Source organism: Chrysochloris asiatica, unplaced genomic scaffold (assembly GCF_000296735.1).
Source record: "Chrysochloris asiatica unplaced genomic scaffold, ChrAsi1.0 scaffold00053, whole genome shotgun sequence".
NCBI lineage: Eukaryota > Metazoa > Chordata > Mammalia > Afrosoricida > Chrysochloridae > Chrysochloris > Chrysochloris asiatica.
This window is the reverse complement of record NW_006408571.1, coordinates 12,400,788-12,419,019: the sequence shown is the minus strand read 5'-3', so window position 1 is coordinate 12,419,019 and position 18,232 is coordinate 12,400,788. Positions and strand designations below refer to the sequence as shown.

The 18,232-nt window shown below is 42.2% G+C and overlaps 1 protein-coding gene across 1 annotated transcript in view; it reads right to left on the bottom strand.

Annotated features, from left to right (window-relative positions):
• Window positions 1-1,144: 1,144 nt before the first annotated feature.
• LOC102814823 (probable phospholipid-transporting ATPase FetA-like) overlaps window positions 1,145-18,232 on the bottom strand; it is a 154,219-nt gene continuing 137,131 nt past the window's right edge. Inside the window, exons 17-27 of the mRNA XM_006863170.1 lie at window positions 14,704-14,868; window positions 12,635-12,746; window positions 9,548-9,653; window positions 8,905-9,052; window positions 7,844-8,027; window positions 6,156-6,379; window positions 4,312-4,395; window positions 2,610-2,855; window positions 2,338-2,476; window positions 1,433-1,563; window positions 1,145-1,336 (exon numbers count right to left, since the gene is read on the bottom strand). Coding sequence (XP_006863232.1) covers window positions 1,145-1,336; window positions 1,433-1,563; window positions 2,338-2,476; window positions 2,610-2,855; window positions 4,312-4,395; window positions 6,156-6,379; window positions 7,844-8,027; window positions 8,905-9,052; window positions 9,548-9,653; window positions 12,635-12,746; window positions 14,704-14,868 — 1,731 coding nt within the window. The remainder of the gene's footprint in view (window positions 1,337-1,432; window positions 1,564-2,337; window positions 2,477-2,609; window positions 2,856-4,311; window positions 4,396-6,155; window positions 6,380-7,843; window positions 8,028-8,904; window positions 9,053-9,547; window positions 9,654-12,634; window positions 12,747-14,703; window positions 14,869-18,232) is intronic.

Below are 18,232 nucleotides of genomic sequence, written 5' to 3'. Positions count from 1 at the left end.
TGGCACACTACCACCACCAAAGAGGTTAGGGAGTCCAGTATAATAAGTGCTGGACTGTGAATCACAATGTCAGTGATTCAGACTCACCAGCTGCTTCTCAGAAACCCTATACAGGATTGCTGTGAGTCAGAATTGACTCGAGGACACTTAACAACAACAACATAAAGGATTCAGCTATGTGGTTAAAAAGAGATGGCAACACTGAGGTTAAGACAGAGTTTAGCAGGAGTGGACAGAAAAATGGAAAGGAGCTTCAAAAGAAGAAAAAGGGGACCCTGGAGGGAAATCCTGGCCTGATTTGAAGGTGGCGAATAGTGGAGCCAATTATATTGTTGTAGGAATTATTGTCACTGGGGCCCCAACAGACAGATCTCTCCACTCCAAAATAAGTCATTTATTACTTCATAAACAATTTCCAAATTACATATTATTCTTTGTCAAAATAATTTTATGGGGTAAAGATAAATGCTTACCAATTATGACTAATGTGCCCTTAAGATTTAAAAAAAAAATCCCTTGCAGTCTTCCCTTTCCAGTTCTGAGGCATGAACAGAAGTCAGTTTCTGGGTCAAAGAGAAGGGAGGAAGGCAGGAATTCCTGTCCAGGCAGGAATCACCTCCATTTATTTATTTTTTTGTCCAGAAACTTTCTTTCATTTCTTAAGATCAACTCGTCAGAGTTGCCTTCTTTTGCTACTCAAGACAGGCAGAAGAACCCCCAGATAAACCTCAGAAGGGTACCTGGGTGGGAGTATGTTTGGGTGGATCCCTGAGAAGGTCTGTGGTTATCCTGGGCATGGGAGATACAGGGCCTAAAGTAAGATTCTTAGGTTCAATCTTCTTTTCCTTTCCTGATCTTTCCCGTCTTCACTCTCTACTTCCACACTTGCTATCTGAACTATAATAACTGGGAAGGAAGTCCCGAGTTTGCTTTTCCTTGAAGTGCTGCAAAACTCTGGCAAGTGTCTAGGGACGCATTCTGTACCTTTGCTTTCATTACTTCTGGGTAACAAAGAAGCTGAATGAGCCTCTCTAGTGAGACTGGAGGGGCAGGTTATGTTGTTTCACCAGGGATTCTGATACCTCCTTCCAAAGTAAGGGAGGAAGAGCAACGACTGACTCCTTTGGGGTTTCCCTAAGGGGCTCTATTTTTTAAGGGCACAGTTGCTTTTCTTGGGTAGCTTGTACTTCATGGTCTTGCCGGAGGTAATGAGAGCCCCAAAGCCAGATTTGTGAGAGAACGCGTATGCAGAACGATGAGGACCCATGTATCTTCGTTTGGGCTGGGCTCGGGGTGCCAGTGGTCGTTTCATGCAGTCACGGATTCTGGATAAAGCCTACAGCCAGATTAGAAGGAACAGGGTTTTCACCCACAGAGGTAAAGGCAAAGATGGTCATGAATTATATCTGAGCCGATTCCTTGGTCCTCTCACCTTGTCCACGCCGATGGGCCAGAATATTGGTTTGAGAAGCTGGTATCCCATCACAGGCAACACACAGAGGGCCACGCTGAGAATAACACTCAGCCACACCTGCGGCTGGTTTAGAGTGTTCCTGGCCACTCCTGAAAGCAATCAGCCAGAAGGAGAAAGGCAATGGGAGTGGGGGTTGGGAGTGGGTAGTGGAGTCAGGATTAGGAGATGCCAGCCAGAACGTAAATACCATTTTGGTTCAAAGAAGAGAGTTATTGATTTGGAGACAGCCTAGTCTCATGAGACATAAGATAAATGCACAGAAATGGCAGTTGGATTCTTTTTGGAGCCAAAGTCTCCATAAATTTAGGTGCCTTAGTATCCCATTAAAGGTAGAGCAGCGTAGTGGGGTAGGTTATGGGGGAATCCTAGATTGCTGACCTGAGCACAAAAAATAAGATTGACATCTCTGGAAGAAAAAAATGAGTTACTGGCCTACCAAGACATAGGAGCCAGCTACATGTACTCCCTCTATATTTTGTCCTCAGCCATGTGGAGATGGAAGTCAGGAGACAATATACCACAATGTAAGGGACATTAGACTGGGAGTCAGAACACCTAGATTTGAATTTAATTTAGAAAAATCTGTCTCCTGTCTCTAAAATGGTGTTAAAAATTCTAATCCTGTCTACATCATTGTACGCTGTAAAGATCAAATAATTTAAGAAGTCTGAAAATAGTAATAAGGAAAAATATTTCCCTTACCTAGATTTTTTAGCCTTTTTAATGCAAAGGCTCTATTTTATTCATCTCTTATCCACAAAGCCTACCACATAATAATAGCTGTTCAATAAACAAAACAAATACATTTGCTTAAAACTTTTCCTTCTCCCTCCCACATATACACCCACTGGGCAGGACCTTACCATGGAACTGGAAGACGTTGGGGAACATTAGGAACAGGTCATCACTATACAGGAAGAATAGGACCCAGAAGTAGAAGCTCAGGCTACCCCAGGTGAAGAAGTGGCTTATAAATGTCCAGTAAGTTGTCTCCAGGGCAATCTGAAAAGTATTCTCTTATATGCAGAATTCTGTGTCCTGGTATGTAGCAGCCACCTCCCTTCTTACTCTTGCCCTCCTTCCCTTTATCCCAGCCAGGCTCCCCACCCATTCCCCTGATCCCCACTAGTCACACCTGTATTGTCATCACACAGAGCAAGGAGGTCTGCACTATTACAGAGAAGGACTGGTAACCAGACATTTCCTTCCCATCATTGCGTACTGAATTGTAAATGGTCTTCATAGGGACAAAGAACAGCACAAGGGAACTGTAGATGCCATGTATTAAGCACTTCACAAATGCCTTCCTGTTGAAATAGAGGTTGGCCTGGCCTGGCTCATACAGCTCTGGGATGTGTAGGCTCCACATTCCATTTATATCCTGGAAGTACCAAAAGTAAAGAAGACGACTCAGGGTTTTTCCATTGAAGGTCCCATCTCCACCAGAGTGGAGGCATTTTTCCTCACTGAAACCTAGATTATCTGCTGCCAGCTCCCTGGGGCATGGACTACTTGAGAAGTGGAACCAGAGAACAGAGTGGTGACCATAGAGCCTTTCTAAAACCCTACTCTTTAGGTTAGGACCTAGGTAGTTGAAGAATACTAGGAGAGGGTCAGGATGATGGGAAGGACATGGAGTCAGGATTGGGAAGTTAAGTAAGAAGGGAGTAACTAGGATTGGAATAGATGCAAGGGAGAAGTGAAGTTTATGATGAGTCAGACACACATTTCCATGTTTAGGTATACCTTTAGTAGAATGTTCTTTGTATCAAAAGCCTGTAAGTGGTGAGGTGGGGGTGGGGAGTCAGCGGGGACCAGTCAGTCCCTTGGAAGAATCCATGTTTGTGATTTATAGGAGGATTCTCTGTGTGGGTAACAATGGGTCATCTTCATTTCTTAAAGTCTGAAATTTCAGATAACAAGTCTTGAGACTTGGCTTCAGAGAGCATGTTGTTAGGTATCATTGTACCAATTCTGACTCATAGTGACCCTGTCTAGGGTTTCTGAAGAGCGGCTGGTGAGTTTGAACCACCAATCTTACGGTTAGCAGTCCAATGCTTATTCTACAGTGCCACACTTTAGAATTAGACTGTTGGGACTAGATAGAACTGTTAGTGACAAAACTCATCCTTTTTGCTACTCTGAGGTTGGCAGCTACTTCATAGAGAATTTTCTTCAGAATCATTATCCTGATGGAGCTTGGGAACCCTGATCCCTTGAAGTTCTCTTTTAGTGACTTTCTTACTTTTTGAGGACTTCTTTTCTACTTCATATACCCAGGATGGGAGGTAGGGGTAGAAGAGGAGTGAGAGGTAGGTCACTAGGGCCCTCACTGCCCAGGGGGAACTTCTAATAAGGATAGATGGTATCACCTAGGCTGGCTCCCTATGACTCACAATATCTCATGCTATACCTTTAAGACTGCTCACTTAGGACTACTTGCACTGGTTTATTTCAGTCTCTTTACAAGGTGTTTCAACAAGTTCATAGAAAAATTCCATAATCTTTTCATTCCATTTTCCCACCACTGTTTTGAAGCCCCCTTGTATTTCTATGTTGGTCTCTCCTTTTTTAAGGCTCTTTACTGAATCCAGCTTCAATAACTGTGTCCATTCAATACTCTTGTACACACTCATTTTACCATCTAGTACAATTTCCATGTATCTCTCTACAAGGATAAAACCGACATGGGAAAACTGGGATTTTTAAAAACTGATGATTATTCTCTATGGAGAAGGATTCTTTATTCTATGATACCAATCCTGGTGATGCCCAGGACTACTCCTTAAGAGTCCAAGGGCTTCAGCAGTGACTAAGATGTGTTTCCCTGGTCTTACCTGATCAAACAAACTCAGGCCCAGGATAGGAAGGGAGGTGTAGACCAGGTTGTAGAAAGTGATGAACCAGTTATCATAAACTGTCTGGAAGGACACCAAGGAGATTGCTTAGGCTTCTCTCTTTCCCAAGTTCTAGTTCTACCTCCCATGTTCAAAACAGTCCAATCCTCCCATCACTGCTACCCCACTAACTAGAGCAGCATCTTGATTTCAGAAACCTGACTCAGAAAGTTTTCCTCCAGTATCTAGTTTTCTTCTAACTAGAATACTGACTGGCCCTGTGTCCCACGCTGGGGTAAGATCATGTCATGCCTACCACGACCTGCCTTGACCCTCCCTGCACAGAAAGGACCCAGAGTGACTGCCAGAGCGTGCTGACTGTATGCTGCACTGCCAGGCATGTATGCCTCTGAGCTCTCTTTACTGTCTGACATGCAGTGATTTCTATTGGTTTCCAGTGCTTTCGGTATCTCTGACATTGGCAAGGGGGAATAGATAGATACCCGATGATTGTTCCATCAGAGAGGTCTCCTTTCCTTACTAGCCACTAGAGGTCAGTACACACACACACACACACACACACACACACACACACACACACTCTCTCTCTCTCTCTCTCTTTCTCTCTCTCTCTCTCTCTCTCCCACTCCACCCCTAACAAAGCAGACTGGCTTTTCTAGGTTCTGGGGAACATACAAGTCTTCTACTGTCTCCTGACTGATCTGTTTTTCCTGGAGCCTATTGCAGCAGGAATAGTAGGATCTCCCAAGATAATTATCCTTGAGGTTGCTTTTCTTGGGAATCCTCAAGAGACTCCTGAGTGATTAACTTTGCAGTCTAGGAGCGGAAGTCCCTGGAACCATGAAGGAAGGGAGAAGAGCGGAGAGCAGGACCCTACCCAGAGAAGCAGTGATCCCTGAGATAGAGGCAGAGACGATGATGTGGAGAGATGGAGCAGCTGGGGACTTTAGACCCAGAGAGGGAAAGGGGCTGTGTGCTGACGACAGGGGGGGTGGGGGCAGGCTTGTAGGATATACCCTTTTGTTGGTTGATGATGCATGGAGGGGACTGTAACCACGGCAATGAAACGATATACAATAGGATGAATGTAAAACTAATGTTCTCCCATGTAAACTATCACATAAATCACAATAAAACGTTAAAAAAAGAGAGACTTCATGAAACTCTTCTCATAGGAAATAGGACTCCTCTTAGAGGTGTACTCTTCCCCCACTATGATGGGAGAGAGTTCATATTAAAAGGTGGAATTAATTTTCAGAACAAGAATTGTGTGTGAGTGTGTGGGGGGGCAGGCAGAGATGGTAGGAAAGGAAAAGTCACTATGATTACAGATGAAGACCATCATTGGCTTGTCTGGCATGGCTCAGAGCCTTGTTTGTTGTTGTTGTTAAGTGTCATCGAGTCGATTCCAACCCATAGCGACCTTGAACAGGGTTTCCAAGGCTGTAAATCTTTACGGGAGCAGAAATCCTCATCTTTCTCCCGCGGAGCAGCTGGTAGTTTCGAACTGCTGACCTTGCGGTTCGCAGCCCGATTCGTAACCACTACACTACCAGAGCTCCTTGTTTAGGCTTAGCATATCCCATAAAGTTTCCTTTGGATGTTAAGAAAACTCCCAGATCCAAGAATCTTCTTACATAAGTTTAGATAGTGCAGGGTTGGGAGCTGGGATCAGCATGGAATCAAGAACTTTATGGATGGATGGCAGCACACCGTACATTGGTCTCTAAAGGAGAACAAGGATCTGATCTGGCTGAAGCTAGGGCAGAGGTGATAGAGAAGACTCAGTTGAGCAGAATTGGGATTGTCACCTGGACTCCTACCTGTGCAGAGAATCCGTTGAAGAAAGCATACCAGATGTGCACTAAGGTGAAGGCAAAGTTTTTGTAAAAGAAATAGCTGAGAAACTTGCACATGCGATTATAGGACCAACGACCATGGACCAACAGCAGACGCTGGAGATACTGGAACTGGGAAAAGGTGAAGTCACTGCTGAGCATGGCCTGCATCCCCTCCTGGCCACTGATGCCGACCCCAACGTGAGCAGCTGTAATGAAACCCCAGAGCTTCTCAGCTGCAGAGCTCATTTATTGGGCTCCTAGGCTGGGAAGTATAAAGGAAGGCTGAGGTCATATTGCCAAAATCCCTCATTCACAGTTGGAAAATACTGTTAGGCCCAGCTCAAAATGGCATTTACTCAGTGGGGTCTTTTCTTTTTAGTGGATTGTCCCTCACTTGCAAGTCAGAAAACAGCTCCTTCATTTGCACTTTGTTTTGGATGCTGTCACTCAAGAATGTCTGACTAGCTCAGGACTACAACGCTGTGCTGGGTTATCTTTCCCCCTAGTCTAACTCTCTGGGCACTTCCCTACTGTACAGATGCTGAGCTAGCATTTTCTTCTTGTCTCTGGAAGTCACTTAAGTTAACTAAAGGTGCAGGATGGATGTTAGTATAATAAAATGTTTAATTACCTGAGTTTATCTAAGGGGCTAAAATACAACTGTTGGGAAGAGAATATGATATTCAAGGGTGAGTCAAAAGTTATCCGCACTCTGGCTCTAGACTTTATTTTAATCGACAAGTTTAGACTTCAGCGCTTCAGTAAGTACCTCACTGTAATGAGCATTGTTGAGTTTTGACCTTTTCCCTGGTAGTGTTTCAATACTGGCCCTTGAGGATCCCAGAAAACTGTAAGCATCAATTTTCCAGCTGATGGTTGATTCTTGAACTTTTTCATGGTTGGTGATTGAGGATATTTCCATTCTATACTCTGCCATTTACTCGTAGTGATGAATCCATGATTCATCACGAGTAATGATTTTTTAAAAGAAACTTTTACCTTTTTCCAGTATCGGTCCAAATTTTGTTTGCAGAGGTCCAAATGCTTCTGTTTATGCTCTTTCATGAGTTGTTTCAGTGCCCATCTCACACAAACTTTTCCAAAACTCAAGTCTGTTGGTTATTTCATAGGCAGAGCCATGGCTGATTTACAAATGATTTGCTACATAATCCGCTGTCACTTGTCTATTCAAGAGAATCATTTCATATGCATGCTCAGTGTTGTCATCAGCCGTGACGTGGGCAGGTGTTTTAATATAACTGGAATGCGGATAATTTTCGACTCACCTTTGTGCATAGAACTTTGTTAGTGAGAAACAAGTTCTTCAGGAGGCCCATAGCGATTATTTTTCTTCCCTAAGTAAAAGCAAGGATCACACTTGATGGGAGATAACACCCAAATTCTTAAAAGTTCTAATTTGTTTTTTTTAGTGTAAGCCAGATTTCTTGGTCTTCTGGTATATATCTATTATACAGTTTAATGGGATGTATGTATGTACCAATAAGTGTGGATCCAGGTATAGGAGACCATGAATTTAGCTGTAAAACAGTATAAATGTCTAACACATTTGATATGCAGAAATGTGAGCCAGCAGCACAATGCCACCCCCATCAGTTTCGCCCATGAAGGAAAAGGTCACTTCATGACTCTTCCCCCATCCCTCCACATGCCTTTGATCATGCCGACGTCATTGGCCCCATCCCCGATGGCCAGTGTCACCACCTTCTTGTACCTCTTCACCAGCTCTACCACCTGGGCCTTCTGAAGGGGTGTCATCCGGCAGCAGACCACCCCGTTGCACATGCATGCCGTTCTCAGCAGTTCCAACTCCAGGTTCCTTTCTAGGGCATAGGCCTGTAGCAGCAGGACACAGCCATTCTTCAGGTTGTTCCACAGGCCTTTAGGGTAGGACATTCCACCCCCACTCACCCGCTCCCCTCCTCACCCCCAGTCTGTACTCTTGTGTCCTTCACTTGGGATGGGAAACCCTGTGCCTAGGGGTTTTCCATCCTATGTGAGGACAAGCCCCGTAAATCAGGAAACTCAGCCTCTGGAGGTTAAACAGATCAGAGCCCCTAACTGGGTCATGTCAGTTAACTGGTTAGGAAGGCAAGTGTCTTCTTAGAGAACCTGGTTCTGCTTCATTCCCCTCTTCCCCTAAGTGACAGACTATCAACCATAAATTATTGAGCAATTTGGCTAAGAAAGGAAAATGTCCTTGGTTTTTATTTTCTCATTTACTCCTGTAGGATAAGAGTTCTGCTGTGGCCCTGTACAATAAGTGCTGGACTGCAAGGTCAGTCTGAACCACAAGGTCGTCAGTTCAAACTTGCCAGCTGCTCCTTGGAAACCCTATACAGGGTCACTATGAGTTGGAACTGACTCAACAGCACTTAAACATCAACAACAACCTGTAGGAAAGCACTGGACTGCTAACTACAAGGCCAACAATTCAAACACATCAGTTGCTTCTCAGAAGCTCCCCCTATACAGGGTCACTATGAGTCAGAACCTACTCAATGGCACCTAACAACAATAATAGGAACCCAAGAAAAGGTGTCTATTGGACAAGGGCACCTGAAGGGAGGGGGAATAGGTGACTCATGGAATAGGTGAGGGGTTCTGTAATCTCCCTGAAGTAGATTGGACCTAAGAAGAAAGTTCCTAAGAAGTAGATTGGATCTAAGAAGACAGTAAGAAGAGAACCGAGCTACAGCTCTGTATTGCCCACCATACTGTAGCCATTGATGACCAAGCCATAATTTCCATTGGGTTCCTCCTCAGGTAGTCTTAAGGGCTTTCTGGGTTTTGTGGTGAGATGGATGTTTATTGGATCTGTTTTCAGTAGAGATTCAGGTTTAATCTGGTTCCGTGCTGACCTGAAAGTCAAAAGTAGTTGATCAGAGTCTGATCTGAAACCCCAGAGCTTTGAAAAGAAAATGTGTCCCAGACTGGCAGGGGGCAAGGTGGGTAGAGAGCTTCCATAAAGCAGTAGTCAGGAACTTAGACTTAATGGCCTCCTGACAGCTGCCACTTCGTTGGCCACCCACACACAGGATTTCTCCATCCCCCATGCTCCAACTTGTTTTGGAGTCCTGGTATGGTGCTGTGGGTTAATGCGCCAGATTGCAAAGCTGTTTGAACTGCAAGGTTGATGGTTCAAGCTCACCATCTGCTCCTAGGCAACCCTATACAGGGTTGCTATGGGTCGGACCCGACTTGATGGTACACAACAACACCATGCTCCAACTTTTTTATCCCTAATGTTTCTTTACAAAACTCTCTAAAATATTTGAGGTTTCCTGTTTTATTCACTTTCATTTTTTCTATGTTTCTTCTGGTGGTGATTGCTATGGCCACTCTCCCACCTATACCTGAGTTCTTTCAGAACAGTCTCATTGTCGCTGCCCTCCACAAGGAAGACCCCGTCCATGTCTTCATTAAATATGTTACAGGAGTAGGCAATGTTCACAGCAGTCTCTGTAGGAAAAGCAGAACACAGTTCTGACTTTGGCAGGAACTTCTAGACTGGGACATTGTCTTCTCAGACTCTAACACTGTCACAGAGGCCATTTGTCTGCACTTTCCATGACTCATCCAAAGCGTAGTTTTCACTAGTCAGTGGATACAAGATTTAAGCATGTGTAGATGATTGTTTACCTGGTGTAGACTTACTTACAAGTTATTTATCAGTAACTAGGATCATTCTTAGACTTCTGGTGTGGTACTGTAGGATAAGCACTGGACTGCAAACCAAAAGGTTGGTGGTTCAAACCCACCACCTTGCTCCTCATAAACCCTGTACAGGGTTGTGATAAGTTAGAATTGATTCAACGGCACTCAACAACAACAGGATCATTCTTGGGGTCCTGGAATGGCACTGTAGGATAAGCACTGGATTGCTAACTATAAGGTTGGTGGTTCAAACCCACCAGTTGTTTCTCAGAAACCCTAAACAAGATCACTGTGAGTTGGAACTGACTGGATGGCATTTAATAACGACAGGATTGTTCTGACTTCCCCTTCTCTACAAAGCCTTTGCCTATTTCTTAAAGCAATTACAGTCTATATGCATGTCTCCAGACACACAGCATGTATTTCCTTAAAAGTTCATTTCTAAGCTAGATATTATGGGAGTTTGAGACAAGATTAGATTGTAGCCCTTTGTTTATACGAAGAAACCTAGAGTTTGAAATGAATTCATACTAAGAAAAACTTAAGTTCTGAACCCTGACTGTAGAATATATTAAAATTGAGATGATGGACTGAAATGGCCACAGAAACCTTGGAGGAAAGCTTAGAATGAGGAAGAAGAAAGCATTTCAAATGGGGAAACAGCATGAACAGAGACCTTGAATAGGACATACTGAAAATAATGGTAACATTAAGATAATGGTCAATAAGGATATCATTTCCTAAAATGGTCGATGTTCAATCATTTCAAGAGGTAGCGTATGATCAAGGGCCAATGATACTGAAGGAAGAAGTCCAGGGTGCATTGAAGGAATTGGCAAAGAATAAGGCACCAGGAATTGATGGAATAAAAATTGAAATCTTTCAAGAAAGTGAGGCAGCACAGGAGGCACTCACTCATCTATGTCAAGAAATTTGGAAGAAAACTATCTGGCTGGCTGATTGAAAGAGATCTATATTTGTGCCCATAACAAAAGAAGTGACCCAATGGAATGCGGAAATCATCAGACAATATTGTTGATATCCCATGCAAATAAGTTTTACTAAAGGTAATACAGAAACGGATGCAAGCATACATTGACAGAGAACTTCCAGAGGTTCAAGCTGGATTCAGAAGAGGCCATGGAATGAGAGATATCATTGCTGATGTCCGATGGATCTTGGCTGAAAGCAGAGAATATCAGAAAGATGTTTACCAGTGCTTTATTGACTATGCAAAGGCTTTCGATTGTGTGGATCATGACAAGCTATGGACAACATTGTGAAGTATGAGTATTCCAGAACACTTAATTGTGCTTATGAGGAATTTGTACATGGACCAAGAGGCAGTTGTTCAAACAGAACATGGGAACATTGAATGGTTTAAAATTAAGAGAGGTGTGCGACAGGGTTGTATTCTTTCATCATACTTATTCAACCTGTATGCTGAGCAAATAATACGAGGAGCTGGGTTCTATGAAGAAAAATGTGGCATCAGAATTGGAGGAGTCTCATTAACAATCTGCAATATGTAGATGATACAACCTTGCTTTCTGAAAGTGAAGAAGACTTAAAATATTTACTGAAGAAGAGCACAGCTTCAGTATGGATTACATCTCAATGTCAAGAAAACAAAAATCCTCACCTTTGGACCAATAAACAACATTCTTATCAATGGAGAAAAGATTGAAGTTGTCAAGGACTTCATTCTTCTTAGACAACTATCAACACTCATGGAAGCAGCAGTCAAGAAATCAAATGACATATTGCATTAGGCAAATCTGCTGCACAAGACCTTTTTTCTTAAAATGCTGAAGAGGAAAGATGTCAGCTTGAGGACAAAGGTGCACCTGACCCAAGCCATGATATTTTCAATCACCTCATATGCATGTGAAAGCTGGACAGTGAATAAGGAAGACCATAGAAAAATTGATGCTTTTGAGTTATGGTGTTGGAGGAGAATATTGAAAGTGCCATGGGCTGCCCATGGAACCAAAAGATCTGTGTTGGAAGAAGTACAGCCAGAGAGCTCCTTGGAGGCCAGGATGGCCAAACTTCGTCTCTTATAGTTTGGACATATTGTCAGGAGGGACCAGTCGCTGGAGAAGGATATCACGTTTGGTAGGGTGGAGGGTCAGAGAAAAAGAGGAAAACCCCCAGCAAGATGGATTGGCCAAGTGGCAGCATGAATGGGCTCAAGCATGGCAACAATAGTGGTGTTGGCCCAGGATTGGGCAGTGTTTCGTTCTGCTGTGCATAAGGTCGCTATGAGTGGGTGCCGACTTGATGGTACCTAACAACAACCTAACAAAGGCAGCAAAAGTTTATCCAAGTATTAAAGGCCAGATAAAGGAGTCTGACCTTTACAACATGGACTCACTGTAGATCACTAAGTAGAAGAGTAAGTATATTTTAGGAAGATTAAACTGATAGTTGTATGTACTGTGTACTGAAACCAATAAGGGCAAGAGACAGAGAGATCGCTTCAGAAGCTTTTACAGAAGAACAGCTAGTAGGAGACAAAGGCTAAACTAGGGTGACAGCAGGATGTGGTAAGAAAATGAATCTTTGAGAAAACAGAAAGACAACGCTAAAGTGCTCAGCTTGTGAGTTCTTAGATAGCATGGATCATGTCTGATTGACTTTCTCTGTGCCCCCAATGCCTAACACAACGTGTGACATAAAGTAAGGTGCCCTAGAAGGATTTGACCTGAGTTACCAAATATTTGCCAAAAAATGACAAAGGAGCACAAGGAAGTGGATCATTCAGACTTGGAGCTTCTCTTTACCTTGCTTATCTCCAGTTAAAACCCACAGTTTAATTTTGGCTTTGTTCAGAGTGATGATTGTCTCAGGTACTCCATCCTGTAGTTTGTCTTCTATGGCTGTGGCCCCTATCAGCTTCGAACAGAGATATCAGGTAAGTGAGGAAAAGGGAAAGAGTCACAGCATTTAGTGCTACCCAACAGCTGAACTGGTATCAGCCTCCTTTCTTGATATAAGGACCCCAATGATATCAAACTTGGCATAATCTACCTTTGAATACAGACAGCTTTTCAACTATATACTGAAATCAAACTTAGAAATACAGACTATTAGGATCAGAGAGGGACAAGGGATATGTTCAAGTCATGCATAAAGGTATGTGTCACTTCTAAACTTGAAGTCTCACTTGCTCAACATACCTTCACTTCAACACTCCCCTGCTTCATAGTTCAACTCCTGGCTTTGTTCTCCAAAAGTAGTAGACCCCAGACAAGGGATTATTGTATCCTCTTTCATTTGTTCCTTCAACCCATAAGGATTTGGGTGTATTCCATTCGTTTATACTCATGGGGGCCCTCTAATGTCTTCAAGGCCTTTTCTTACACTAAAGTTCTCTCTATAGTACCCCAATGGTCCTAACCAAAGGGATGGATACCAGGACTGAGAGACTGAAGAATTGACAGACAAACCAGATTTCTGTTAGGCCTCTAGAAGGACAGTCTAGAAATACACCACAAACTGACTATGGGAAGAGGTTTGAGACCTTTGAAATCTCTATAAAATTTCCCACTTGGTATTAGTAATTTCTCTTATTACAGCAGAGCCAGTTTAAATCAGTTTGGTAAGTTCTGGGGTTATCCTTAGCTTTTCTTTCTCTCATACTTTATAATCCAATCTATCAGAAAATTATGTTGGGCCTACCTTTTAAGAATATAGGCACTCTAACCATGCCTCATGTGGATCCAGGCTGGTTCTGGACCAAGTCATCATCTCTAGCCTGTACTGCTGTAATAACCTTATAATTGGCCTCCTTTTACAGCCAGGATATTCTCAATATAGCCAGAGAAATAGTTAAAAAAAAAACCATCACATCACTTCACTAGCTGAATGCTTTAACGATTTCCTGTTTCAACATAAATCTTTATAATGGCTGTTAGGGATCCCCTACTACTTTTCTCTCTCACTGTTGTAAACATCCTGGTTGACTTGCTGTTCAACTAGAAGATCAGGTATGTTACTGTCTCAAGGCATTTGCACATACCATTCCTCCTGTCTGGAAAGCTAATGACTCAGAGATCTGTTTAACTTCCAACCTCATTCAGATCTCTTCTCATACGTCTCCTTCACAGTGAAGGTTAACTGCCCTATTTAAAACAGAAATTATGTCTCTGCCTTCTCCAAAACACACGTGTGGGCATTCCTTCCCGCCCCCACTCCTGTTTTTATCTTTCCTCATATCATTCTCATTATCTGACATATGTATTATTTGGTGTCTGCTTTCCTCACTAGAATGTAATTTCCATAAGGACAGGGATTTGTGTCTGTTTTATCCACTGCTATAGGAGAAAGATGAGGCTTTCTGCTCTTACAAAAGATTGAAAGCCTCAGAAACTCTATACAGGGTTTCTATGAGTCAAAACTGACTCCATGGCACTTAACAATATTAATTTAACAACTTACCCAGGGCTTAGAATAGGACCTAGCAAACAGAAGGCACTTAACAAATATGTTTAATGAATATGGTTATTTTTGTTACCTAATCTGTACATGATTTAGGTCCTAATTTCTCCCAGATTACTTAAATTTCTGGTGAGCAGCTTTGAGATAAGAAATACTGCCAGAAAGATAAGAATTACACCCAGTGCACTATCGGTCATTTGTTGATTTTTAAAAATTCAGGATATTCTGAATCAGTTGGATTTCAGCAACCAGCCACTAGTGCAAAGTTTTAGTGCTTTCCTGACAAGCCTGTCTCCCTTGGCTTTCAGAGAGAGCTTGTGCCTACCTTCTGTTAAGCTACTCTCAGAGGCCTTGCTGAGTCTGCTGGCTGTCACCCCCATCCCCATTCTGGTCCTGGGTTTCTCACACTAACCATTAAGTCTTTTTCAATTTCTTCATAGATATCTGACAATTTATCTTCCCGATTCTCCAAAGACAGGTAGGCTTCAGTATGCTTGCTGCTCCAGTCCTGGTAGAATGCATCATCCAGCTCTCGGTAGGCCACCATGAGTGTGCGAAGGCCTTCACTGGCAAAATTCTGGAAGACATGTGTGTGCTCTTAGTAGACCTGGGCTGAGTTAATGGAGTAGCAGACTGACCCCACAGGTTACATCTATTGGGGGACTGCTACTTAGACTAAACAGAAAACAACTGTTAAAGTTCTTTCTTAACAGCATAGCTGGGGGTGGAGTTGGAAAGTACCTAAAATAGAAGGTTATAGGGTCTAGCTGGAGTTGGGCAAGTTGCTGTGTAATCCTGGGAAAAAATCAATTTTCTAAATTTCTTTTTTGTAAAGCTGGGATACTGGCTGTGGTGTGAGCATGGAAAGAATAATAAAGTAAAAAGAGGTTGTCATAAACATAATCTAAGGTGTTATTGCTTTTCTTACAAGCATTGTTCCTTTCCTCTTTCCCTTCCATAATTCGTTAAATATTCAATGGGCATATACATACTTGTACATTTGCCCTAACTGGTTGGCTCAGTTAGTTAGCCATAACTGGCTAAGCTAATGAAGCCACAGTTCAAATGCAGCCTGAATGAGTTAGCATCTCTTTGCTCTTTGGCCACTGATGTAGCCTAACTAATCATAGCTAACCATCTACTAAAAATATCCCCTTGGCTATATGGATGATGGAGTGAGAGTATGGATGGTTTATGGTAGAATATATATGCAACTGAAGGTGGGTTAAAAACAGATTTTATACACTGAGAACTGTACATGGACACAGTTTTACATGATCATTGATATAATAAGTTACAAAGTAATTCACTATGGCATTATAAGAGCAAAGAGAAATGCCATGCAAGTTATCATCTTGATATTTTGCTCTTAGTTCCCTGTGTTAGTTCTTAATTGTATGGCTTTAACTGTCAGGTGAAATTAACATAAGGCAATATATGGTAGTCTATATGGGGTCCATGTTTGGCACTGTAGGATAAGCACTGGACTGCTAATTGCAAGTTAGGCAATTTAAACCCACCAGCTATTCCTCATAAACCATACACAGGATTGCTATGAGTTGGAACTGACTCAACAGCACTTAACAATAACAACATATATTGTTGGATAGGCCCTGGTGTGGCACTGTAAGATAAGCACCTGACAGGTAACCACACAAGGTTGGCAGTTCAAACCCACCAGTCACTCTTGAGAAATCTAGACAGGGATATTATGAGTTGGAACCAACTCAATGGCACACAACAACAACCACATACTCTTGGAAGCGATATTATGAAAAAGAAGATCAGAGTAGAGCTCAGGTGAAGCGACCAGCTGTTTTGAAGAGCAAGGAGGTGTGCGTGAACTTCTAAACTCGCAGCTAGTTTGACCATTTGATGTAGCTTGGATGGCTAGTTGACCAGAACTCGAACTGAGGAAGATAAAGATATTTGACACTGTGAACAAGTGCAAATTGCTGCCATTTTATGAACTACAGTTCTGCTTATGAATTCAGTGATGCAAAATTCCAACCTGAATGGAAGGATTCTTCATATCAAGGAACAACCTTTTTTCCTCAGTGTACTGGGCTGATAGGGACAAGAAATATAGACATTGGCTACCAAAAATGGGGGCCTAATAAAAAAGCATAAAGTGGTTGGCTTACAAGCTTTCATGAGTGGGCTTAGTTTCAGAATGAGGGGGCTAAAATAGAATCTCCTCCGAATAGTTTTTCTCTTTTCCAGATTGATCTGGTGAAAAAGGGGTGATGGTGACATGATTTTATGAATCAATTGTGATTAACTGTTAGCAGGATTAATTGTGATTGTCACAACTGTAATTGTAGAAGATGTTTAACTAAAAGTGGGGATTAGTTAATTCATTTCAGGAACAGATGATCCCAGGACCATCAAGAAGGAAAAACATGAGTGGAGTGTGAGGTGCCTACCTGTAGAGACAGCAGAGTTGGTGGCTGAGGCAGTGGCTTGGAGAGACAGAGTAGTTGTGGGCTCTAGGCCCATGGGCTGAGAAAGGCTGTGTACCTGTGGGCAGGAGGCTGGTTGGCAGAATGTACCCTTTGGACATTTAAATAAATAGGTATTTTTTGTTTTGTAAATGCACATCAAATATTTTGTTATGTTTATTTGTGAAAAAAAAAAAAGGTACATGGGTAACTGTTGTTGCAGGGAGTGGATTGTGATAGTTGAGATGAAACAAAGTGTAAAACTTGCTAAATGTGAAACTGTTGATCTTTAAACCTTTACCAGATTCACAATAAAAAGTTAAAGAGTAGATCTCAGGAGACTTCATAAAAAGGAAGTGATAGTGGCAGACACTGGTTTGCAAAGGATACTGATAAAAGTACTTGACAAGCTTAACAATAAGATAGATTCATTTATTCATTCCACCCAGAATTTAGCAGGATGTGTTAACATGACCTCTTTTCCCTTACTTGTGTGTTTTCCTTTTCTTTCAGAGCCAAGGTAGGCAAACTAGAGCTTGAAAACCACATCTTGCCTGTCACCTGTTTTTATGTAACCTTTTTGTTGATCCCTGTTGTGGGGGCCTGGACTGTGATTCTGCATTAGTACTCTTTCTTACAGGTTTCTTGTCAGTGGTTAACTGATTGGAATGTACTCACTCGTTGTTGTGTGCTGTCAAGTTGATTCCAACTCTTTTTTTATTTTTTCCCACCTTTTTATTGTGAATTGAGTGAAGGTTTACTGAGCAGATCATCAGTTTTACATTCAACAAATCATATGCTTTGCTTCACAACATGGTTGCAATCCCCTCTACATACCAACAGTTAACAGTATTAACTTTACTCACTGTAACTACTGCATTCCTCCTTGTGGTTCCTGCTACCTACCTTCCTCTTTCCTCTGTTAACATCCCTCTTGTTGTGCGCTGCCTGCCCTGTCACCCATGTTACTCTCTAGCCTTTTAATCATTTTCTCCCACCTCAACCCTCCCCATAACCATCATAGATGGTTTCTTTTATCAAGAAAAACTTTAACTTTTCAACATTTGTCATTTTGTGATTGACTAATTTCACTAAGCATAATGCCCTCCAGTTTCAACCATGTTGTGAAGTGTTTTACAGATTCATCATTATTCTTCAATGTTTTGTTGTGGTTGTGAAGTGCCGTTAAGTAGATTCCGACCCATAGCGACCCTGTATAGGGTGTCTGAGGAGCAGCTGGTGAGCCTGAACTGCCGATCTTGCAGTTCAAACAGCTTTGCAGTCTGGCGCATTAACCCACAGCGCCACACCAGGACTCCAATACTCCAGTGTTTTGTAGTATTTCATTATTTTGTAGTATTCCATTATGTGTATGTACCAAAGTTTATTTAACCCTTCTTCTGTTGATGGGCATTTAGGTTTTCTTGGTATCTTTGATGTATCTGTTTTCTTGTAGACACCATATTGAAGGATCCTATTTTATTATCCATTCTGCTCTCT